We start from the raw sequence: 25,154 nt of genomic DNA on the forward strand, positions 1-25,154 counted from the left end.
TTACCCACTGGGCTGGTATGCAATGATGTCTCACCCATTTCCTGTGTCCCTCCCCAAACTGAAAGATGGAGATTAAGCTTGATATCAACTGTCATGGGATGCCAATGGATCCCATAAAAGGATCCCACCTTGTCAAGAGCTGTGTAATTTTCTGGGTTACAGGTGAGTGTACAAGGGAGAAGAGTAGGAAATTTGGACAAAGCTGACTTCAGATGTTTATTTTGTCCAGAATATAAGGACCAATTTTCCAAATAGAGCAACCACTGGAGCAGAAGGTATTCTGCTCTGCTGCTATCCATACTGAGGCCAGGGGTCTGTGGAAGCGAGGGGATGGCTTTTACTGAAGGCATGGGACCTGTCCTAAGGTTTCTACTGCAAATCTGTGGTTTTGGTCCTACCAGCAGCAGGATTAACTAGCCTAGATGTCCCTGTCCTTTGCTGGCTCTCTGCTGGGACCTCACACCCACCTGCTTCCTGTCTTGAAACAGCAGTCCAGGAGGTGTGGGAACAGTGGGGGCTGCAGGACGGAATTAGCTGCTCTGTGGACCCCAGGTAGTAGACAGATTTTGATTCCTATAATAAAGGGGAGAAGAACGAGCCTTCCCACTGAGAAGGGGGAGTGCTGAAAAAGGAGAGGAACTCCTGTCCCTAACTGCAGTCCTTTGAATTCTCATTAATCACTCCCTCATCTTCTTCCCAATTTACCTTTTACTACCCCAGCGCTAGAGATCCCACTGGCTTTTCCCTATTCTCTTCTCCATACCCTCAGAACCTACTTACTGTTGCACATTTGAGCGTTGCCTATATGATGGAGATATCTCCAACGATTTCTGAATGAGCTTCTTGGTGCATAGTATGTTGTTTTTGTTGGTTTTCCTTAGAATTGCCTTATTGCTTGATGGTGTCATGCACGGGAAAATGCCTTCTTTGTGAGAACATCCTGTCACAAATGAAGCTCCACATGTAAGAAAATGAGTCACTAGAATCCCAGCTCTAACAAGAAAGTATGTGGAGAACTAATGCTTCTTCGACGGCAGTGTTTTTCATAGGGTGAGGTGAAACTGTCATCTAGTGGTCATAATAGGTGTCCCTGAATTACCATTTTCATTTGAATATAGCTGGAATGTTTCTTATTCCCAGGATGTATCACCTGAAAATACTAATCTAAAAAAATATATATGTATCTGAGAGGCTTTGAGGTGAAGGGAAAAACCCTAGAATCTTTGGTAAAGAATAAACAAATTTATAACTTTATGCAGCAGGGCTGTGAACTCCTTTTTTCCTCTCTCTCCCCCAATTTACCACAGTGACATATCGCCTTCTGCCTTACTCAGCAGCTGTGGGAGGCTGAAGATCAAGATAACTGAAGCTAAAATAGGGCATCAAAAGAACTTCCCTTGTTAGGTATCCTACTGCAATCATTTTACAGTCAATTTCAAATTTCCCCTTAAAAACAGTAGCAACACTTCACCCTAACTCATCCTAGAAGGTCAAGTTTTGTTACAGCATCGGTGCAATGCCAGTGTTTTCAGTTGGACAAGCACAGGTTGTAAGGGAGAACAGCCTTCAGCCTAAAGGCATAGGTCTTCTGTTGTGCATTGACTTCAGCAAGTTGTAGTAAACCTGCAGGGATATATCAAGAAACAGCAGGCACCATGAGTGGGCACAGCCTCAGGCTTCTAGATCTTTGAGTACAGACCTCTTTATATAAAAGCTACTTTGCATCAAATATATTGATACTGTCAGAAGAGAGCTGACTGTGCATCTCCTCACTATAGGCTTGTTAATGTATTAGTGTTTAGCAGCTGACTGATTGGTAAAGCTAATACTAACACCTCAACAATAATGACTGGAGTTCAATGAACAAATGTGAAAACCAGTGGGACTGGTACACAGTGTAATAAGGATACGCTCTTACAAAGAGGAAAACTGGCAGAGCAAAGTGCAGTGTTACAAGTTTGATGACTCAGGCTAGAATATTGCTGCATAGCATTAGCACCTGCATCTAGTATCTGTGATACTGTGGACAGAAGCAGGTGTGATTCTCAGTTTTTTGTATGGAGAGATTTATGTGTACTGATCAGTGAGGAAGGTTTTATGCAAGCAATATCTCCTGGAGCAAATTGGCTAATATAAGTCATAATACTTAGCAAACAAACTTCCCATCTAGCTCAGTTTGCAGATTCTGTGTATTATTTGCATTTTCACAAGGTGTTGGAGCACCACTTTTGGATTAGAATCCCTTTATTCAAGGTGCTTGCAAACTCAGAACCTCAAGATAACATCTGCCTTGTAATGCCTACAGTTTTAAGTATATATTGAGGGGCAATGCTGACAGACGCAGATGATGGGGACAAAAAGGGAATTACAAGACAATCTGATCTATGTAATTAGCAGTAATTCCAGTATGCCCACACCCTCAAAAATGTCATTTTTATTGAACAGGTGTCATTGCAGAAGTTAAGCAAAGACATTGAAGAAAAATAATGAGGTACCTTCCTGGATGTTTATGCAGTTTCCTAACCGAGGAGTGTCCCATCTGAGGTAAATGACAAAAAGCACAAGGTGAATTATTTTTAACCTTAACATGTCATCAAAGATAGCTGGCATCTTTAGTCCATCAGAGAGAAATGATTTCTCACTAGTGAATGCAAGGGAGAACAGGTTAGGCTATGGAAGCCTTTCTTACATATTCACTAGTGAAATATGTTCAGTAGTGAAAATTCCTTGCTTAGTATTTTCTGTGAATAGGTTTTGGTCTGACTGCATAGCTTCTTTCTGTGCAAATGTATTTTTTGAGCTTTCTTTCTAGTTATGACTAAATGCATTGCACACTTTTCTTTCCCTACCAGTTAAATATGAATCAGTTTTTACTCTGCTTATAAAGATTTCAGAATTTTTTTCATTTCTTTTAACAAATGTTTTTTGAAAAACATTTCTTTAGCATTCCCTTGCCAATACACTCATTCTCTAGACTTGTATAAGGAAATACACTCATTCTCTGTATTTGTATGAGGAAGTCCCTGCTACATCTAGAGGTAGGTGGCTATGTCAATGCTCATGTGAAAGCCATCCAGCTCTAATGTGAAAACTTAAATTTCTATTGCCAGTAGGATGAAAATAGAAGATACTGAAGTCATTTTAATTCATAACTGGAAGTAAGCTGGGCAGAACTACAGAGCAGTCACACACTGAACCAGAAGGTCTATGATGGACAGCAGGATTACAAACTAGACTGTAAGTAGTAAACCATAAATATGAGTAGGTAATACTGGCAGGAGAACGTAGTTGTAAGTCCTGAAACCTGTTGGGATGCAGAGACAGGGTATTAGCTGGAACACCAGTTTTAATGGATTCTATTGTTAGGAAAGCTGTTTGAAGCAGGCAAGTAATGATATAATGAACTTTCCGCTAAAATTTGCAATTTAACGAAATCTTACATGTTGCTGTAATGGGTGATGAAGGGCTTGACCTTGTTCCCATGAAATATTTTCTGCTTAGAGAGGCCCAAGAATTGATGTATGTACAGAAGCTATGTTCAGTCTCAGGATTTGTAGTGCATCCATTTTTTAGTTCTGCCAGTGCCATCTTAAAGAATAGGCCCTTAGTCTGAAGGAGGCCTGCTGCACTTCACTGAGCGGCTGCTCTGTGGATGCACAACAGCACAGAATCTGCTGACTTGCTGTGCATGTGAGCTCGGTGCTCAGGACTCTCTATAGTCATAAGATAACCGTGATTATTAACTGCCTGATTAGAGCAGGAATGGCAGTCGTAAACTGTCAGGAGACTGGAATGTGTGTGTGCAGATAAAACATAGCAGTAAAGGTGGGAGATAGATACAAATTTAGCAAAATTAAATGCTGCAGCAACAGAGAACATTGCTAAATGTGGTTAAAGCCAAAACCTTTCTTTACGGGAGGAGCCAAAAAGCTGCTGACTTTCTTCCTGTGACTTTGCAACATGCTGGGGAGTTTAAAGGGCAGGCTTGCCTGACCACTAAAAGACAGTCAACACAGCACTTTTGCATAGAGGATGACTGCAGCACAACAGCAGCACATTGCAAAGAGAAGTAGCAAGTACCCTGATGGAGAAAGAGGAGTGCAGGAAGGGACTTTCTGCTCTAGACCTTCTGTCCTGCTAGGGACAAAGAGCATATTTGTATATGTGTGTATACATAAGATTCTTAACTCATATTATTTATCACAGTCACAAGCTAAAATTCTGTTTTCTGTCCAAAGCAGGCATGAATGTGGAACAAAGTAGAGGATGAAGGAAATAATCAACCAGTTAGCAACTTAGTAACATCCAGGTTTGGAACATACATGATTTAGTCCAGTGTAATAGGCCTGTAAAGGATCATAAAACCCTATAGCTAGACAGCAGGTTAGCAGGTATTATACTTCTGTAAATATAATATATTACATATAAACTGGCAAGAATCTACCTTCAAGAACTGCTGTCTCATAGGATGAACCCCACTTTATGGACACTGAACAACATAAATGACTTTCCAGTCCACAGAAAAAAGTCTAAGAAGTGATGGCACCCTGTTTTTGGGTGGGAAGAAAGATCATTGGACAGTATTACACCTATTTTAAGTGGGGAATTTCAGAGGATTATGACCGAGTTGACTGGCGCTCTTCCTTGGCAAGGCACTGGAAACCGAGGTTCCTTTAAAACTTGTTTGTAGCTGATTGATATTCAGCTTTGATCCCTTCCATCCTAAAATAACATACAGAAATGGAGAAAAGCAATACTTGCATGCAGAGAGCACCTGGACAAAAGTGGCTGTTTCGTAGCTGCTAGAGTGAGAATAAATAACCAATTGTATCAGTTTACATGAGTAATACATTTAGGAACTGCAATCAATTTAGAAGTCTGTTTTCCAAGCACTGGGTCATAGCCCTCAGGAAGCTATCTACCTCAAAAGAAAGCTCTAGCAATGTGTGGCAAAGACATTTCTATAGTCTAAAGGAAAAATCTAGTTCTTCTAGTCCTACCATCAGACCAAGTACCCAGTCTTTTAAAATACTGAAATAAGAGGCAGAAAACAGAGGTTTACAAATGGATTTCTTTACTCTTACTGTAAAGCTGTTCATACTTTAGCTAGTAAGGCATCAATCCAAAAAGTTTGAGAACTGCTAGTATATAAAGGACAATTTATTTAACTTATTCCCAAAGGATACTTTGGGAAGGTGAGAAAAAGTCACCTCAACATGTGACACATTAAGATATACAAGCTGATTTACATATAAAAAGTGAACTTGCAAGTATATTTAAAAGAATAGCAATAAAACATCTAGACATATGAATGAAAAAATCTTCAATTGTGGTAGTTAAAATAAATATGACTAGAATTAGCAAGCATTTTATCCTTTTTGTACGTTATTGCACAATTATAGAAGATCTATTTGAATTTGTTTTGTTTTGTGAAATATTTGATGTTCATTTGTGTTAAAAGTAGCTTACCAGATTTGAGTAACATAATTCTTTTACAGTATCTTAATGCCAATATTCTTAAGAAAGAGAGGAATACCATATCTTCCGAGAATCTTATGGGAAAGTAATCATAACAATAATCTGAAATACAGAATGAACACATTTAGTGGAAATACTGAATATGAGCCTAACAAGTAAATTAATCATGCTAGTGAAGTCTCTCTTAGTGGATGACCTTCTAAATTCATCACTCATTTCCGTTTTCAGAAATGGCGGATTAAAGGTCTTCCCTACCAATATCTTCTGCCATTTGAGCTATTCTGTGATGATGAGTACTCGGGCCACTATGTTAGTAATTTATGAATTAGAAAAAAGTGGCTGTTGATTGAAGAGTGTTTCATTTTAGTTCAGACATAACACTCCGTCCGTCTCCCAAATGTGTGCAACATAGTGTCAAGTGCATCAAAGTAATGCCTAGAAGCGACTGACAAAACTAGGATCTCCAAGGCAGGAACAGCAATGGGAAAACTGATCACAACAGCTTTTCCAGGAGAAACTATGTCATGGGGTCAGTCACATTTTCCCAAGGAATAACAGGAAGGAAGGTTCCCAAGGAAACCTGTTTCCTTTCCCAAGGAAGAAGGCAAAACAGGGAAAAAAAGAACTATACAGACTTATCAGCAAGCACAGGTGTTTGAACAGACCTAGTGAGCTATGTTGCCCCAAAATCTGAAGAAATCTTCTGAGAAGTTTCTTTCTATAACCAGTCTTTTATAAAGACTCTCTCCCTTTCCAGTGTTGTTGAATCATTCATGTTGCTGGTGACAGTCCTTGTGGAAGATTCTGCCCCGCTGTCAGATCAGACACTGAGTTGTAAATTACGTTTTCCTTCTGCACATAAGTAGTATAAGGTTCCACTTCCATTGTGTCATCCTAGCAAAACAAAACCAAAAACTGTAAATACAAGGAGTAGTTTAGTTTGTCAAGACTCTGCAAGCCTTTCGTCTGGACTGAAGAATGTAACTGGGTAGTAGTGCTTCCGTATTTATTCCTCTTGGACTCAAGAAAAAAAACTCTATTGCTTTTTCTACCAAAGAACATGCATTGCTGTTTCTGTCAAAGATTTGGAGGGTAAAGCTGAGGTATTGGTGCACCTGCCTCCTTTTCCTCCCCTTCTACCCCACTTATTTTGGCCTGAAAAAAAATTGTATTGGGGTCTAATTCTCTAGAAAGAACAAATAACATGCTAGAGTCTTGACCATGATTGATTCCTCCATCAGTCTACAGTTTCAGTCTACAGACACGATAATGAAAGTTGCATGATGTGACAGCAAGAACACTGGTACTTAATCCATTATTTTACATTAATGCAACTGCATCTGTCAGCAACAACTGGGAGGTAGGGTGCAGCAGAACAGGAGGAATGATAATAACTAGAATTGACTAAGACTTTTCAGAAATCGAAACTGAAGCACCTTTTTAAGTTGACAACAGAATTTGAGCGTAGTGTCTACTGTAGGTGCACACATTCACAATATAGATGTAACACATCTTGTCTGCATAGAAATGCTGTTATTTATATTTGGTAGCAGAGAACAGAGACACAGAGCTGATGAGTGAATTGCTCAGCTACACAGGAAGCTTGTAACAGCATAAGGAATTCAAGAATACCTCCCAGCTTGCAGCTCAGCACTCCTTCCGTTGTTCTATAAAAATTTTTGTCTTGAGTATGGTTGGTTCTTTGATTGTGGATTGACCATACAAGATAAAGAGTGGCCTTCAAAACTTGCACATTATCATTCTGAACACCAAGAGGGATATTCTTTTTTCCCCTGTGTCTGTTAATTTTGTTGCTTAATCCTCTTGTTTACTAGTAGCTTTATTAATATTCCCCAACCCATGACATTGCCTCCCTTCCTGAGTACTGTTTGTACAGCAGTTGTGGTCAGTGTATCTGATATGACCAGGGAGATGTGGTGGGACTCACTCCTTGCTAAGAGAAAGGATGGCAGTTGCTGAGCCTTTGCTGTTGGAACATGCCTCTAATGTTTGCTCCAAGTTAAAATTACGGTGATGATAGGCTTTGTTTTGTCCTGAGATACAGCTAAGAGAAAACATACAAGACACAGTAGCACCTGCTGAAAGCATAGAGTAAAAATCTAACGGTTTCCATTTACTGACCATGTTTTCAGGGCTACCAGAAGATCCCTGATTTGGTGATGGTCTAATTTGAATCATTCTCCTTACCTGTGGGGAATGTGTAGGAGCAGTTTCAGGACATTTGGTTTTGTGGCACAGTCTGTGAAAAAGAAAACAAGTATTAAAGCAAATTCCATCCTCAATCCTAGGTTTGGCTGGGTCACAGCCTTGTTTCTTTGATCACAAGCTTATGAAACATTTCTTTTTCTTGTCATCAAGAGTAAAGCCAAAAAGCCTTTTCATATCTCTTTCTCCTTGACTTTTAATCCTGAAATTATGGCACCCTGACTTTCTTTAGAGGTCTTTTCTCATGTTTGTGGGAGCTTAAGCACAAAGTGGAAGCAAAAGATTAAAATTGAAGTCCTCGGGAAGGATGTACAGTTTGCTGTTAGTGAAATTGTGTTCAACTAATTCTTCAGCTCTGAGAGAGAAGGTTTGGGAGAAAAACAGTTTTGGAATAGGGGAAGGAGGGAACATAGCTGAGTTTTTCAGTACAGGTGCTAATTCAGCCTTTCTCTGCACAAATGATTTCTGTAGTTTTTCCTTGGAACTGCTTTTTTCTCCACAGCAAATCCTAAAGGGGCTAGAGTCCAGCTTCACCCAGGGAGCTTTTTCATAAATACAGATACAATCTGCTGTCCTCTCTGTTGATGTGGCAGGATAGCACTGGTCACTCCTCTGGCACTTGATAGAACTTATTAGGCAGCAGAACCAACCCCCTGATCTAAACAAGAGAGACACTGACAGACTATCACAGTATCTGAAGAACAGCTTTACTCTCCCAGTTTCCTATTAGAATGAAGACCTCCCCTTTAGTGTAGCAGGCAGTGCAATGAGGATCCTCTGCCAGCTTCTGCCCATTTATATTTTACTCAGGTGCATTATTCAGTGAAGATGTGTGCAATGCACAGTGTTTGCAGTACAGAAATATTTGATGTAGTTAATTCAGTTATTCATAGCAGCACAGACTGACAGAATCATATGATTTCAAGACACAAACAGTACTTGAAGATTTCTTCTAGCACTAGACAATCTTTCCTTAGCACTCTATCATACATACCTGTTACTGTGGAGCTTAAAATAGTAAATGACAGCCATGAAGGTGATAATGCTCAGGAAACAAAGAATGGTGGAGACATGCAGGATAAAGCCGCTGTTCTCTAAACACAAAGAGTTAGTCTTAGTTATATCTTCTTGCTGCTCGGTTTCTTTATTATTTCAGTATAAGATTAAAGCTGCTTTAGCACATACACACATTTTCAGCATGCTCGTAAAATAAATATAATCCCCTTCAGCAGCAGGGGAAGTCAGTAATGAAACTTGTCTGAGGAACACAAATGGAGTCTGTGTCAGAGATAAAAGCAGATCCCACAAATCCCACAGTGGACACGCACGATATTTTTTCACTAAGCCATACCTGAGCTTCTCTCAAGGACTCAGCATATCTCAGTACTGCAACTCATGTGTAGTTCTCAGAAGCAACAAAAAAAGCGAAAACCAGAAACCAAATGTCATACAGTGTCAGACATTCACAGCTCGGAATGAAGTGATTTATTTGTTTCTGCTGGCCACACAAGAGTTGGTTCTCTTTCTCTCTCTTACCATGATCGGAGCAAGAGACTCTACAGTTGCATCTAAAATACTTTTGCTGATGTTCTGCTTCCAAGTGATTATTTAAACACTAAGATCACGACTGCTTTGACTCTGTTTCCAACAACGTTTCCACTATCAAAAGAATACTACCACACTTACGTATACCCCTCTTAGGGAAGAAACCATTAGGAAATAGTGTCTAGAACACAAACAAGTTGGTGATGTTTGTGGGCAAAGGCAGTTGGGGATGGTACTCTTGTCTCTATAGGACTTCACTGAAGGTTTCTATAGCTTTTGTGGATTTTCCCTCCTGGAAGGAACAAGAGCGTGCACAGGAGGCTAACCAGGATTTTGAACGCCGAACGCACAAAGGGAAGCTTACTTGAGGGACGACAGGCTATGGACTTGCTCTGGTTCCCAGCTGGGTGGGACGCAATGCAGGTTGTGTTAGTCATGTTGGTGCTGTATGCTGTGAACTTGCTGAGAACAGTCACCGTCCCGTTGTCATGGCCTTCTTCCTTGGGGGTGGAGTTGCTCTCTAGGACCCACGAGATCTGAGCAGCCGGCTTCCCTGCCGCTGCCTCGCACACGGGATTCCCGTGGTCATCACAGTACAGGGTCAGCCGGGGGGGGACTGCAAAGCGTCAGGAAGGGGAGATGCATGGAGTTAGTTTGCTGCAGTTGGGATAGGGTGTTTTTGTTCTCTACGCAAAATGAACGCAGTGAAAAGAGGAGAATGAGGTTGGAGGTGCCATCCCGTTACAGTGACATGGGGCAGAGTCGCAAGAGACAAAGACCGTGCCTCTTTTTTCCTTTTGGACAACTCTCCCCCATTCGGGTGAGTTACCACAGCCACGTACCGTCAGAGGAGGTATCCCTGGACGTTGCGGTAGGGAATTATCCCAAATACAGGGCTGAATTAGACTTTTGTCCTAAGCAGCCATCACACACGTGGTTTAAAATGTATTTGAATGCCAGCAGAAGAGGAAATGGGTCCGTTCTTACTGTCTGGACAAGAACATCCCGTGTTTGATAGAACATGTCAGCACTTGCAAGTGCTACTCCACATGCTTTAGTTCTCTTAAGTTAGCGTATTAATGATTGATTCTACAGGATAACCGGAAGCACGTGCAGAATCCTCTGTCAGCATATTGGAACCTGCTTCACACCTGTCGTTTCTAACTAGACAGTGGAAAAGGGGGCAGCAGAAGGGACGAGAGTGTTGGGAAATAAGGAGAAGGGAGAAACGGAGCTACTATCAATGAATGAAATGCATGACAGTCTATCCCCGCAAGAAAGCTCCTCTTCTTACTGCATACTTCCCCCGGTGCATGGGGCAAGGGGCTTTGTATGTGCAGGCCCAGACACGGTCCTTTGGTGAACTGTAAAATGAGGAAGGAGTCCCTTACCCAGCACGGTCAGGTGGTACGTCTTGTGGAAATTCCCTTCTGTTGCTACTACTTCGCAGGTGTAATTTCCCTCATGGGCTATTCCCACTTGCTGTATCTCAAGGGTAGGATTCCGATCTGGTCTGAATTTCCAGTTCATGCTGTCACTGCAGTTTGTTCTGTCTGTCTTGTTCTGATCAGCCCTGTATCCCAAGGTGCAGGGGCCTCCAACCCTGGGGCTTATTTTCCATGTTATCATAGTTATGTTTGATTTGGGAGGGCAGGCGAGCACAGAGCTGTTCCCTACTGTCGCTGACACTCTGTTGTTCCCTGAAGGAGAGAAAGAAGGAGAAGGACGTGTCAGAAGGTGCCCAGGGATGTCACTCATAGCCTTGGAGTTCTGGTTTGTGCTTCACACAGAAACGTCTGCACTGTTACACACCAAGGTAAGGCCCCGTCTGTGCTCATCTGCAAATTGTCTGTCATCTTGCATTACAGCTGTGGATTATGGAGCCAGTGGCCTATCACAGCCTACCCCCTCAATACTTACAACAAATTTCCCACAGGGACTCATCTTAGTGGATAAGACAGATATTGGAGGAAGACCCTACTCCTGGCCATTGTCTTAAGCAGTTCAGCATCTGAATAGTGTGCTTCTATTGGCAAATCCTCCAGTGAGTTGCTCACAGGGCTGTTAACACTTAAAGGCTGAAATGATAGAAATTTGACTATTGGATTTGGCCACATGATAATGACTTTTCTCTGGAACTGTTGCTACCAACTAAGTAAACAACTTTACTTCTGCATTCATACAAAATCCAACACTGTGGGCAAAGGCCTTGTCTACACCTCTCAGACATGACCACAGCACAAATAACAATGCTGCAGCTTTGTGTAGGAGGAAAGGTTTTTACCCTAAGTCTCAGGGGTGTCTTTTCATTTTCTGAATCTTTGTGAACACATACATTCACACTGTGGGTGTACACAATGTGTACATATGCATTCACACTGTGATTGTACTTTTTACTGCAGTGGTCCCCAAAGGACATGAATGTAAATCCTACCCATCTTTGTGCCAGGCATGCAGCTACGAAGGTGTAAAATATGCCCATATCCCTGTGCCTCTTGCTTACAAGGCTAAGATTGCAGAGAAACTTTATTCAGTTGACTTATCAACTGTGTTGACTCTCTAATAGTGAGTATGTCTTGTTCTTGAATTCTGTTCTGCATTTGCTTGGAAACATGTTTGGGTTTTTTTTCTTTCTATGACAGTGACTCTTCTTTTGGGTTTTAAAAGATGACTCTTACTTGGAGTCAGGCATGATACCTCCTCTCTTTATCTTTTCATGATCCATGAACTATGTACTTGAAGCTAGATGTCTGTATGAAAAAGCTTGGACCTAGTCCTCTTGTCCTTTTTGGAAGTTATCATGTTGGCCATTGAAGGGCAGAGAGCCAGACCACTATTACAGCTCCTCTGTGCACTGTGTTTGTTCAAGACAAGTTACACCCTCAGGATTGCCTTTAAAATTTTTTTTTTTTTTGCTTATGGGTCCCTGAATTTCTTCTTAGCCAAGAAATTAATTTGCCCAGGTTTTCTTTTTCCACAAGCTTTCATGACTGATTCTTTTTTGCACATATTGAACGTAAGTCATGCTTGCTGTCTTTATATTGACCAGATTTGGGACCCCTCATCTGCCTGTGTCTTCAGCTTACACATCCAAGGGGTCAAGTTTCTAACACCAAGATTCATTTCACTATTTCCTTGACCATTGAAGCCTCTCAACATGATGCTACCTTTGGGACAGTCAGTTCTTTTGCTTTGTCTCAACTAGTCACATTGGGACCTTTTCCTTAATAGTAAAGGTACATGTGGGCAAGCACTCAGAGATGAAAGAAAGGTTACCTGTAACTGTTCTTCAAGATGAGTTGCTTATATATGCATTAGTGTTGCCTACACTTAAGTATGCAGCCCACCCTCCTTTGTGAGGCACTTTTGAGACTGAGAGAAAACAAGAGTCTGAGGCACAGGTTGTAAACCAGTGTGAAAAGTAGGTGAGGGAATGGGACTTTTGTGTCCTTTGGGTCCTGCTGAAATTAAAAGCAAACAAACAACCCCAAAAATCCACAATGTATGTATATGTATAAATATCCACCTGAAGAAAACCTGTTACAGACAAATAACCTTTCTTTTTAAAAATCTCCTAGGTGCAACAATTAATGAGTTAACAGGAATAATAACCATAGCTGTAGTCCAAGCCAGCCTCCATTTACCACCTCACTCATTTCCTCTTTTAATAGGTGACCATTAAACTTTGGGACTGTAAACCACTGATCTCTGAGTGCTCTGTGTCTCTGGTGGAACCCTGAGTTACTGTTTCCTTGGGCTGAGTAATGGTTTTAGTGGCATTCTGAGAGCTGTGTGTGAGAAATCAGAGTACTACTTTCAAACCATGCATTAATCTGGAAGGACAACGAAAGTTAACCAACCTGATTTGTACTGCCAAATACGTTTTCACAAGTTATTCCAAACATGTTAAACCCCTCCCCAAACCTTTCAAGCAGATATACTAAAGGGGCAATTGAAAGTTCAGCTGGAATATGCCAAAAATTAGAACACCTAAGTTTTGCGTGATTAATCAAACCTTTGTCAAAGTCTTCCTCAGAGGTACCAGACCTGACTTTGTTGTGTTTCTCTATCCCCTACCCAGAGCTGGAATTCTGTTACCTCTGCTGGCTGGCACAATGTGAAGCCCAGTTCCTGAACATTCACAACACTATAAGAAATGGTCTTAATGAGCATCAACTTCAAATTATTAGTCAAATCGTTACTATCAATCAGCCTCTTTGAGAAAACTACAGTTGGTTTCACCTTAATAATATTGTCTGAAATCTTCTGGATTTTCTGGAAATCTCCAGAATTTTCTTCTGGAATCTAGGTGAATAAACCATTCCAACTCAACCACTTTTCCTTCTGTTTAACTGTGTTCTTGGGAAATGATTTCTAACTTGCAAAATAAACACAATTCACTGCATTTTAACTACTTAAAGATTCCTTTAAAAGTTTTTGCCTTTTTATTTTGAGGATTAATTATCCTTTGGGTGAAGACATTTCCAAACCTAGACCTAGCTCCTGCAGATTGATAGGAGGTGTAGCTGCAAGATTGCCCCACACTACAATACACCGTACAGTGCTGTAATGTATTAGTTACTCTAGCTGTATAACATGGAAATCAGTGTAATTCTGAGAATTTTTTTTTGCTGGTAGACAAGGAAAATTAGGTGGGGGTAGTATTTCACTGAAGCCATCCACTTCCCATATTTATTAAATAAAGGAAATAATAATTAGCTTCCTGCTGCTCAATACTGCCAGGATTCATCAGTTAATGTTTCCAAGCTCAGCTGAAGAAGAAAAGTGCTATCTATTCACACCGTTTTCTGATACGCAAATTATCCACCAGCCCCACAAATGCTTGTTTCCTTAATTCCATTGTCAACACTGTTCTGTGATACATTATTACACTGGAAGTGTTTTTAAATGACAATTTTTTTTTGCTTAATGGCATTTCAAGAAAATGTGAGATGTGTGTTTTAAACTCAGATGATTTTACCAGGAAAGGAACTGAAAGAAGCCTTTGGTCTTATGATGGTTTCTGGACGTAAGTTCTATGAATATCTCTGAAAATTGGAGAACAAAGTGTTTCCTCTCCCAGTTTAACACTGCCTAGAGCCTCAGAGCTCCGAGTCATGTCATCAGTATAGCTGACCTCATCTGGAAATGACTAAGCAAACCTAAGCATTCAAACAGCCTGTGTGTTGGGGCTGGGGTTTCCTTGGATAATGTTTGCAAATGTTGCACAGGAATGACAATGTGCATATTTAACTGTGTACACTTTCATTTACATATTAAAGCAGTATCATTTTACTTGTCTTTCAACTCTGCATCTCCTAAGCAGCCTATTGCAATGTACAAGTTTCCCAATATAATGGCTTGTGTACTTCAAGACTGTAAAGAAAGAAGGAGTGAAAGTGGTGTTTTCTGCTGTGCCTTTCTGTCATATTCTCCCCTGAGTGAATCAGGTACCATTCACTTCAAATGATAAGCCACATCAGTCAGCTTAAAATCTGCTGAATTGTGTTTAAGTACAATTTTAGATTTACGATAAATTTGTAGAAGGGTTCTGAATTCCCCTGTATCTTGTTATTAGTTTAGAAGGCTTTTAGCGAGGCAGGAGTTTTTCCCCAGATGGTAGATTAATTAGTAAATCTTGTTTATCCTATCCTTACATATACCTTCCTACTAATGTAAAGAGGCCTTATAAACACAATAAAATTAAACTGCTTTCACTTTACTGCCCTCTTTCATTCCTAGAGTGCACATAAGTGGCATTAGTGTAAATATGAATTGTGTACTTCCTTGCTCTGCTTCTTTTCTCATGCATGCTGCTAGAAACACGATCTTTAGACTTCTTTTACAGAAAAAGAATTCATATGCCAAAAATCCTGAAAGGTTTGGTTAATTTGTATTTCTGAAATCACTTTGAAGACTTCCTCTTACAGTGAAACAGGGAATATGTTTTTATCCCTGTAGAACAGACGTATATTATTAGGAGGAAGTTTTATCCTATGTAATGACCCTGTTAGCCTGTTAGCATTCGCCCAAGAACTGTCTAAAACTCTGACCATCTGTCTTTGTGTTGAAGGCAAAGAAAAAAAAATGGTAAGGGAGCAAGGCGCAACTGCAGAGCCTGCACCTATTTTGATCCTCTTCCGGTTCAGTGTGGCATGGAAGCATGTTGTGATGGCAGAGTGCTGTGGATATCTACTAGACTGAGTCCCAAAACCAGCATAGCCAGGCTGATAGTTCTGCTCATTAGCCCTGCTTGTCAGCCATGTGGATGGTTGTAATGCTTCCATTTCTATAGATGCTCACTCACATTATCATGTGGTGCAGAAACCTTCCAGCATGCTTGCTATTCTCCCAAGAAAGCATATGCAAAAAGAGAGCTCTGCTTCATTTTACCACAGAGCATAGTACCAAGTTCAGATAATTTAAGGTTTTGAACTGTGTGAGCTAAAATTTTGTCACTCACAAGCAAAATAGGACTGGGCCTGGGTAATACTTGATGAGAAGCTTCCAAACCATAAAGAATAGTGTCAGCCACTTTCATAACAGTTTCTAATGAAAGAGGATTTGTCTTTCTTTCTATTTCAAGCTAAAATATAGTCTAATGAAATGTCAAGACTTGCTGGTTTTTACCACAGAGTTAGCTTTTTTTAAAAGCAGTCCAAAATACATATTCTCAGGAATTAATCTGTAAATACCCATGGGATCCACCAGCACAAAAGCAGTTCTTTAAACAGAAATTATCCTCATCCCTATCCTGTCCTTCCTGGTCAGCCATAGCATTTCCTTCAATTTGGAGATCTTGATAGGACTTCATGTTGGGCTGAAGTTGGACATGCCCTGCTTTCTCTTTCTAGTGAGCATACTAAAAGCCATCTAGTCTCTAAAAGTATGTTTTATTAGAACATAAACCAATATGCTAGAAAGTGATAGCTCTTTAGGGAACACAGAGTTGCTAGCTATACTCATTTAAAAAAAGGCCTGAAAATAGATCTCCCTGCTCTTTGTGCCCCTACAGAACAGGTTCTTTCCCCCAGTCTCTTCTACTCCACCAGCTTTCGGTGACTTGTCAGGCTGCACAGATTCCCCCATGATCTCTTCTAAGCTCCTTTTCCTATCACTTCCATGACTTCTTGTGGGTCTGCTCCAACCAAGTCCTTTGCCAGGGTCTCCCCATCTGCTTTCTTTGCCCTCCTTTGCCTGACCCAGCCTGCACTCTTGGGTATATACTCAGCAGCTCTGAGGGAAGACACAATCTCCCCTTCCCTCCAGGAATGTCACTAAACCTAAAGGGTGTGTGTCTGCTCTGCAGGAGAACTAAACAAACAAAAGTATTCCGCTTTGTTAAAGAGGAAAGGTTCAGTGCTGCAAGTGTTTTAATTCAGACCTGTCGCTGCACCACTGTTTTCTGGAATGGTGCTTTCATACTGTAAAATGGCTAAAAGTCAGTTGCTAAAGTTTCCTCTGTGATAGCTGATTGGTTTATGACCAATACATTAGGGCATATATGCCATACACATCAGCATTTATCAATTCAAACAAAGACTTGGAAACAAGCCAGTACGTTGCACTGCTACATCTCTCAAGGTGAAATCCCATGTTATAGCTGAGCTGAACTGACAGCTTGCTGTAGCTGAAAAAGGGGATAACAAGTGCAGCAAAGGCCTCACTCTCTGTGGGCCTGCAGAGAACAAGAAATCTGAAGAGGTGTGAGCTATCATCAAGCTCATCTCAGTGCAGTGATAACCGTAGGACGATAATTAAATGTCAGTACTGTTAACTATTTCATTGCACACAAGAGAGATGAAATGAAGGATCATATACCTACATATTTATTGTAAATAACTTCTCATTTTCAGTCTTATTCTTCACAGATGAGTGGACTCTGGAAAATGGCAATCATTTTTTCTGTTAGCCAGAAGGAGCAGAGCTCAGGAGCCCAGGAGTACGTGCTGTCTGTCACACTGGTGTAGAAAATAGGCGAGTCAGGTTCCAGTTCAGCTCCGGGCTGAACCATCCTATTTTGGTTGTGGATGCAAATCCATCGTGAGCAGGTTTCACCTTGGAGACACATCTGACAGGTGGGTAGGGTAGGAGGCCTTTAGACTGAGGTCCTCCAATTTGACTCCAGCCTCTGAAGTTCATCTAATTGTAATACCAATAATATTATGCCATCCCTCATTGTCTCTCCTCGACTGTTGAAGAAGATTTTAAGCCACGTCTGAGGAGGTTCTTAAGCTCTATTCCAGTGCATTGAGGGCACATTCCAATGCACTGACAGATTCCACTTTTATGTTTGAAAATGGACATATCCTCTCTCAGGAAAAAACAAACTCAGTTGAGGAGTTCGCATTTGTGTTTCAAAAATGTGCTGGTTACTGTTGTCATGCTAAGATTACTGTAATTGAAAAAGATTGTGGGAAAGACTTTGCTCTTTTTTTTTTAACATGGTTTATGTAGTGTGTTTGACAGCTCTCGTGGATAACTAGTTGCACCAGTTCCTTTGCAGTGTCACTTATTTAGTCATTTCTCCTTTTTCTCAGAGTCTTTCTCACAGTAAAAGGAGAAAGAAAGATTTTAAAAACAGGAAAATTTGATTGTGAAGCCACTAAAATTTTCAGGCGAATCACTGCAAAATCAGACAGCTACACAGCTTGAAAGTGCTTTTGATTGATTGCTTTCAAATAGGAAAGATTTCCAGCCTCTGTTATTCTTTATAGCAGGTTTTAACCCACAGTAGAACTTTTTCCTACCCCCAAAATGACTCAAGTTCCATGACAGCCTCTTCAGAAATATAGCTGTTAAAGAGTTTTTCACACTGTAAAGAGACTGCTTTACTTTCTCACACATAATCCTATTGTGTCTTTATTTCTTACAGTAACAATCTACCACAGCGTTTTGGTGCATCTCCCCTCCACACTGCAGATTGCGACATATTAAACTTAGAGGTATAATGAACTGAAACAATGATCATACCACAAGCAAATGACTAACTGTATCTTGGAATGAATATATTATATGAGTCATAGCAAGTCATAATCAAAAAGGCAGTACCGGATGCTTGGAAGAGGCCAGGTACAACAGGCTGAGCTCTGCATCTGTTTTCCCCTTCTACTGCCACAGAATGCCTGTGACAGTTAGCAAGGCTTGTCTGGAATGAAGTGAAAGATAAACAAATAGAAGTGCTTTGTACTAGGGTAGGGATTGCGAAAGTACTGACAGAGTTTTATATATGGTAGCTTTGTGAGTCTGAAAATGTAGCCACAACAGCACAGGACAGAGTGCAGGCTGAAAACCAGCCCTGCGTGTCGGTTGAGTAGTAAGTAGTTAGACTACTCGAATTTTCGTGATAGGAATACATGAACTAGCTGGCCTGAGCTCATACGACTCTGCTTCTTGAAGCTGCGATCACAGCTCTTTTCAGCGTGGACATAAGGACACAATAAGAGACTTATACCTTTATTGTTAGTTTCCCACTCACACTCTTTTATCCATACTCGTCATTATTCCTTGAAAATATCTCCTATTCCCATTTCATTCTATTTAGGCTTTTTTCCTACCTTCAGAAATTCCTTTCTTCCTCATACTCAAATTCTTCTTTTGTTCTCCTTTTAACACATTTCTTTTCTGCCACCATTACTGTATCACTTGCAGTATAAATCTCTTTCCTGCTGTCTCATACAAGCTGAAATAGCAACCTTAAAACACAGCCAGAAAAATACCCTTTGTCATTGTAAACTCTGATTTTCCAGTATGAAAATTTTTTTTAGATTGCAAACTTTAATATGACTTTATATGTTGCAGAGAAGTGAGCACACTGACAGAACTTAATAATGAACCCAAGGTTTCAGTCTTCCCATTCAAGGTGGAATATACCTTTGCAGTTGCCAGTTCCTAGTTTTTAATTTTTCTATGATCTTTTCATTCTCTTTAGCTTTCTTCAGTATCCTTTCAAGCAGTCATTCAAGACAGCTGTTTTTGAAGGCAAAGGAAAGATGTTAAAGCTCGCCTAGTTAGAGATGCGGTTTGATACAGTGTCCTCTTGAAAGTCATAAATTAAGCTGAAGAATAGAGGCACAACTGGAAGGAAACATGATGGATAAAGAACTGGATTAAGGAGAGAAAGCAAAAAGCAGTGTTAAAAGGACTTGTCTGGTTGCTAATAATGTTTCTCAGCAGATGATTTTTACAGTAATTCTGCTTAACAGTTTTACTAATGGCATTGGCGTTTGTGTCAGGAATGTGTGAGGAAATTTACTGAAAGCAGGAAGAATACAGCATTATTAATATAAAGAATGGAAATGTCACACAAAAAGAACCAGGTGACCTTGATGAGTAGAATGGTAGATGTGTGCTGAAATTCAGCAGCTCAAATTGTAATAACAATAAAAATAGGTAGTACAACAAATTTAGGCTGGAAATTAGAATAGAGAATCTTGCCTCAATCAGGATTAAAACCAGCCTTTCAATAAGGTGGGTGCTTTTTTTGGTGCTCAGATTGTTTATGAAAAGTGTTTCATGATACAATGCCTGCAAAAAAAGGCAATTTGATGCAGTGATGTAGGGGTCCTTTCTGAGGTTTTGTTTCTACCCTCACGTAAATGGGCTATGTCTCAATATAAACATGACTTTGTAGAAAAAAGGATGGGTACGCTTCTTTAATGAAGGAATTAATTGGTGTTTAAATGATGTGTTAGAATCATCCAGCTTGCAGAACAAACCATTTGGCCAAATCCTCAAATGATAATAAATCATCACTGAAGTTAACAAGCTGTTGCGTATTATATCAGTCTGGCTGTAAACTTTAAACTTGGTATAGCAACTCCTGTGTGCAAAGTAAGTAGGTCTCTGTCCTTGCAGAATGTGAGCTGGAATGGATGAGGGGAAAAGGGATTTACACTGGATGTCAAAGTGCCGTGGGTAGTATTTCTTTCAGAGTAGCACTGTGACACCATGCGTAACAAAGTGGAAAGGCCCCCCACTTCTCAGTATAGAAACAGATACAGAATGTTTTATATTCTGTTCTGCATGCTGAACTTGGCCTTTTACTCTCTTCCTCATGAGAAGAAGAATAAAATAAGTTGTACTGTTTATTTATGCTTAAGTGGCATTTTCCTGCTATTCTAAACAAAAATAGATCATTGACTGCAAACAGTAGGTTGTATGCGCTCTTTTTGATACTTTGCAGAGAGCAGATAAGGGACTGCTGTGAAAACACACTTATGACCTCACTTTTTTATATGGTTAAAAATCTCAGTCATACCTTGTTTAGTGCTTAGCTTTAGCATAGTACTTTTCTTCCTAGCATTTTCTTACTCAATACAAAGATAAGGCAGCGTAACAAGATTCCCTACACTTTTTTCTTATGAATGATTGTACCTCTAAGTACAAAATGTATCAACTCTGAGTTTTAAGTAGCATGTACTTCTACAAGTGCGTGCCCAACTAAAGAAAATCTGCTTTGTAGTCATGGAGTATGCGGTCAACTTGCAAGACTGAACTTTCTTGTTTCCATGGTTTTGAAACTAGACACATTCAGACATTGCATTTGGACCACAGCAAGGTAAAACGTTAAAGTCACAAGGACATGCTTTGAAGATTGTACTAGGGCAATTTAGACTTCTTCTGAGAAAATTTTTCCTGAATTTAGTAGTACAGAATTCTGTTTTAAGCATTTGGGTAAGAAAAACAGGCTGTTTGGATTCAGGTGTTTTTAGGGTAAAAAAAGTCAGAATGATTCCAGCACATAGACCCAAAGGAGCAGCAAAGAGATAGTGAAATGGAGACAAATGTAAGTTTACCAGAATAGTTTTTTAGGCCATGATTTTTTGTATCTGGAGCAAGATTCCACGGTAAACTAGAATACGAGGCAACAGAGACAGGAGCAGAGACACACTAGGACAGAGAAAGTAAGAAGGCAATAAAACACTAGTACACTCATGAAAGAGAATTTACAAGTTATATTAAGGAAAGAAACTAAATGAAAGCAGTAGCCTTCAAGAAAGTTATGTGTGCAGGTAAACTTGAACTCTAGCCAGGTTGCTCTGTAAATCTACTTCACTTTTATTCACTTCATACACTCTAATTCCAGCACTGATGCAATGCCACTGAGTTCAATTTTTTACTATTGATAAAACTGAACAACCATAGAGAATCACATCTCATTACTGACAAGGGATTTCTTGCAGCTTCCTCTGAAGCACTTGGTCATATCTATTGTGACAGGATACAACTGCAGATGCAGGACTTACACAGTCCAACATTGCAAATGTTAATCCAATAAAAAGAGATTTTTGCATGAACCTCTCATGGAAGATCTTGCCCTCCCTTATCCCCTTTCCTTTGGAGTATGTACACAACCACCTGAGGTGTCCTGTCTGCTTAGTTAAGCTAGAGAAGTCTTCAAAGTGTTACCAAAAAGATTTTAATTTTGAGTCTTTTCCACTGCTGCTACTATGAGGATTGTCGCAGAAGGATTGTTAGTACAGATCATGCACCAGCAGCTTCAGTAGCATATTATCCAACTCTACTTAGGGGCAGATCTAGATACGACAATCATGAAGTGACCTCAGCCTTCCTTCTGAGCTGTCCCTTCTGCTGTGGTAAAAACTAACCAAACCACACAAAACAACATGCTAAGGAAATGTTAAGGAAAATGCCAATGCAGATAAAGCCTGGTTACACACAACAGTTTTTGCATGACCTTATTTCATTCAGAGTAGCTTGCTCTAGTCTTCAGAAGGGGGACATAGTTCCTTCTGAGCTTCATACAACACTAAAATTCTCTGGTTATAATGCATACATTGGATCAGCTTGACACATTTAGCCTGTGATTTCTGAAGAAAAAAACCCTGTAACTACATCTTGCTCAGGACAGCCAACCTAATATTGAAGGAAATGAGTTTAAGAGCATTGTTAGCTAAAAACTTCCCATCAAATGTGGTGTGCTTTTTATTTGGGGGGAGGGGGGGAGGTTCAAGCATGAAATTAGGTTTTAACTGAACATCTTTTTCTGTGTTCTTTGAAGGGGAATATCATTGATTCATCAAGACACCAGGAAGTTAAAATCCAATTACCTTTTGGGTGAAAAAAGTAACTTTTTGGCATTGGATTTTTTTAAATATTTCCAGCAAAGTCAATTTTTTAAAAGAATTTTTGCCAGTAGGCTTCCCCTTTGTCTCCTCCATTTTCTTCAACATTTTGTGACGTGTCCATACTCTTTTACTTTTTGAGCAGCTGTATTCAAAAATGTAGACTGTCTCTGATGCTACCATACTCAGTCTGTATGACCCTGAGCAGGTTCCTCAGTATTCTATCCTCACTATTCAGATAGTTCTTTACCTGCAGAATAGGGACAGGTTTTTTATCTCCAGTGTGCCTCTTGTGAGGTTACCAATGCAAAGTTTAATAATGTTTGTGAAGTATTTCAATTTTTTCCAATGCGTAGCACTGAGGTAACCATTTTGGATCCCTCATTTGAGGGGCTGATCATTTGATCAGCCAAACACACTATAGACCATAGTTCCCTCACTGCCAACAATGACTGCATCCGTTTTGCTTTACAATATCACCAAGGAGCCATTTTTATTTTCTGGCCAAGTGGAATGGAATAACTCATGTCCATGCAGTTTAGTTCTACCTGTCCATAACAGGAATGGACGCATGCACGTTACATATTATTCAGAGATGTCCCTAGTTTAATTTGGATCTCACAGATCTATCTGCCTTCTCCATCTATACATAGGCAGTTTAGGTTTCTGGAACTGCTGGTCAAATCCCTAGTTCCATTACCAAGTCCCCGAACTGCTGCGTGGTGTCTGGAAGAGCACAAGCTGTAGAAATGCAAATGAACAGTATGTGGGAGATGTTAACTGCTGTAGCGAAACTATATGAAAACTAAGTCAACTACACTAAAAGATGGGGTTAGAAAGGCTTCGGAGTGCCACTGTCTTTGGCACAAAAGCCTTTCCCACTCCTAACACTGACCATGCCCACTAGCCTCAGAATGAAATTCCAGAAACTGCTCCCTACTGTCAGCGCATCAGTGATCTTCCACCACTCCTCAGAAAGACGCAAGACATCCCTGCCCTATTTCAGAATATCTGCAGCCTCTCTTCAGCAGAAACCACATGGCCAAAAGCTTCAAGTTCACAAACACTTTCCCGGGCATATTTTTAATATGTCAAATGGATCAGTTTCTCAGATGATGTGGATTTAGAGGTCTGAGTAAAAAGGCTATCTGTGACAAACGGCACATTCCCAGCTAAGGGTCACTAAATAATTGCCTACATGGAATTCACAGGGATAATGCCTGGCAGCCTTGTGACCACTAAGAAAAGAAGAGCAGGAGTGGATATTGGGGAAGCATGTTTTAGTTGTGCTCCATAATTTTTAGCAATTAAAGAAAGTCACAGCATGATGAATAGCTTTTATGGAAAGCAACTATCTGTGCACATTTCACTTTCTTTCATCCCAATGGCTGACTGGTCCCAGTTAGACTCACCTACTGTTCTCGTGACCTTGGTGATGGTGAGCAGCACAAAAACACACACAGCCTTCCCAGCAATCTTCATGTCGGCTCCTGCTTTCATGGCTCAGGCAGCTCCGTCACTCCATCCATCCCGCCGCCAACCTAGCTGTGGTCATGGGGAGTATTTCTAGCCTGCCGGTGCATCCTCAGCAGCCAATGTCAGTGTTTTCTCTCCCCTTTTCCCACTCCTCTCCTCTAGCTGTGCGTGCTCCTGATCAGCTGGCTCCTCAAAGCTGGAGAGGTTCCTCCTTCTGACTTTTCAGAGCACTAGGCTTCCTGTGCTGAGAGCCTAGGCAAACGCTGAGGAAACAGATTGAACAACTCTGCCTTCCGTTCATTGGCTCTCCTCAGAAGGCTGATGAGTGAAGATAAACCCTGCAGCAGAGCTGAGAGGGAGTAAAAGCAGAGGAGATTATTCAAGGCTGAGTTTAATATCAAAAAGGAAATCTTAGTCTTGGGAAGCTAGAGAGAAACTTATTCTTCATATTTGTCACTCCTCTTCCTCCTACTGCTACTTCTTTGTCACTTCTTTGTCACTGCCTCCAAGAAAATTCCTCCTCATGTCTCCCTCAAAAAAATAAGCAGTCTCAAGTCTTCTCTGTAAGCGATATTTTTAATGATTTCTCCCTTTAGTAGCTACTTAGCTACTGGCTTTCCAGACCCTGGGGGGAGAAATTGAGTTTTGAGGGGAAAGAAAAGCCTATTTTACATACTTTTCAACAGAAATAATACAGAAATTGAAGCTGGCCCACATGTTTCACTGAAAAACTGTTTTTTTCAGAATACTGTTGTGTGAGTTTTTAAAAAATAATACTGTACCTGTTTCCCCACTTCCTCACTCATCTAGTAATTTGAGATGCAGGGTTTCTTTTCCTTTCTTAAGCCACAGCACTTCCCCAGCACAGTTCTGTGGGCCAGCAGTAGAGAAAAGGCCTCAGATGCTGAAAACTACAAGTCAGAATAATTACCAGTGAGGACAGAGACATAAGAGGCAAAGACAAAAACCAGATCAAAGTTGGCAGGAAATTGAACTGCTCAGGAGCTAGGACTGCACACCACGTTTGAACATCGGCAAGCTGTACTGATGACTGTAGTCTGATGTTCTGGTAATTTTGTTTGATCAGACTGGTGTTCAAAAATGGTCTGCATTGATGTTCACTGGAACAGAGGAGTATGAATTAAGGTCCTATGTAAATAAGTTTAAAAAGACTGATAATGATCATATAAAGAAAATCAGGTAAGACAGAAATTCAGCTGGATCATCTTGGTCCCAGCATCATCTTATTGACTACAGTTTTGTGTGGGAGGGCGTTCTGTATATTTTTCCCCACTTGATTTTTTAAATTCAATTTAACATTTTGACACTCCTCCGCACTGT

General features: G+C 40.4%; 1 protein-coding gene across 1 annotated transcript; it reads right to left on the reverse strand.

Moving 5' to 3' along the window:
- Positions 1-5,338: 5,338 nt before the first annotated feature.
- Positions 5,339-23,908, reverse strand: LOC127029677 (cell surface glycoprotein CD200 receptor 1-A-like). Its single transcript, XM_050915430.1, has 6 exons — positions 23,750-23,908; positions 10,641-10,949; positions 9,614-9,865; positions 8,699-8,798; positions 7,687-7,738; positions 5,339-6,372 (listed from the first exon to the last, which is right to left on the reverse strand). The coding sequence occupies exons 1-6, from the start codon at positions 23,835-23,837 to the stop codon at positions 6,250-6,252; spliced, it is 924 nt and encodes a 307-aa protein (XP_050771387.1). The 5' UTR covers positions 23,838-23,908; the 3' UTR covers positions 5,339-6,249.
- Between the last annotated feature and the right edge of the window lie 1,246 nt (positions 23,909-25,154).

Source organism: Gymnogyps californianus, chromosome 1 (assembly GCF_018139145.2).
Source record: "Gymnogyps californianus isolate 813 chromosome 1, ASM1813914v2, whole genome shotgun sequence".
Lineage (NCBI taxonomy): Eukaryota > Metazoa > Chordata > Aves > Accipitriformes > Cathartidae > Gymnogyps > Gymnogyps californianus.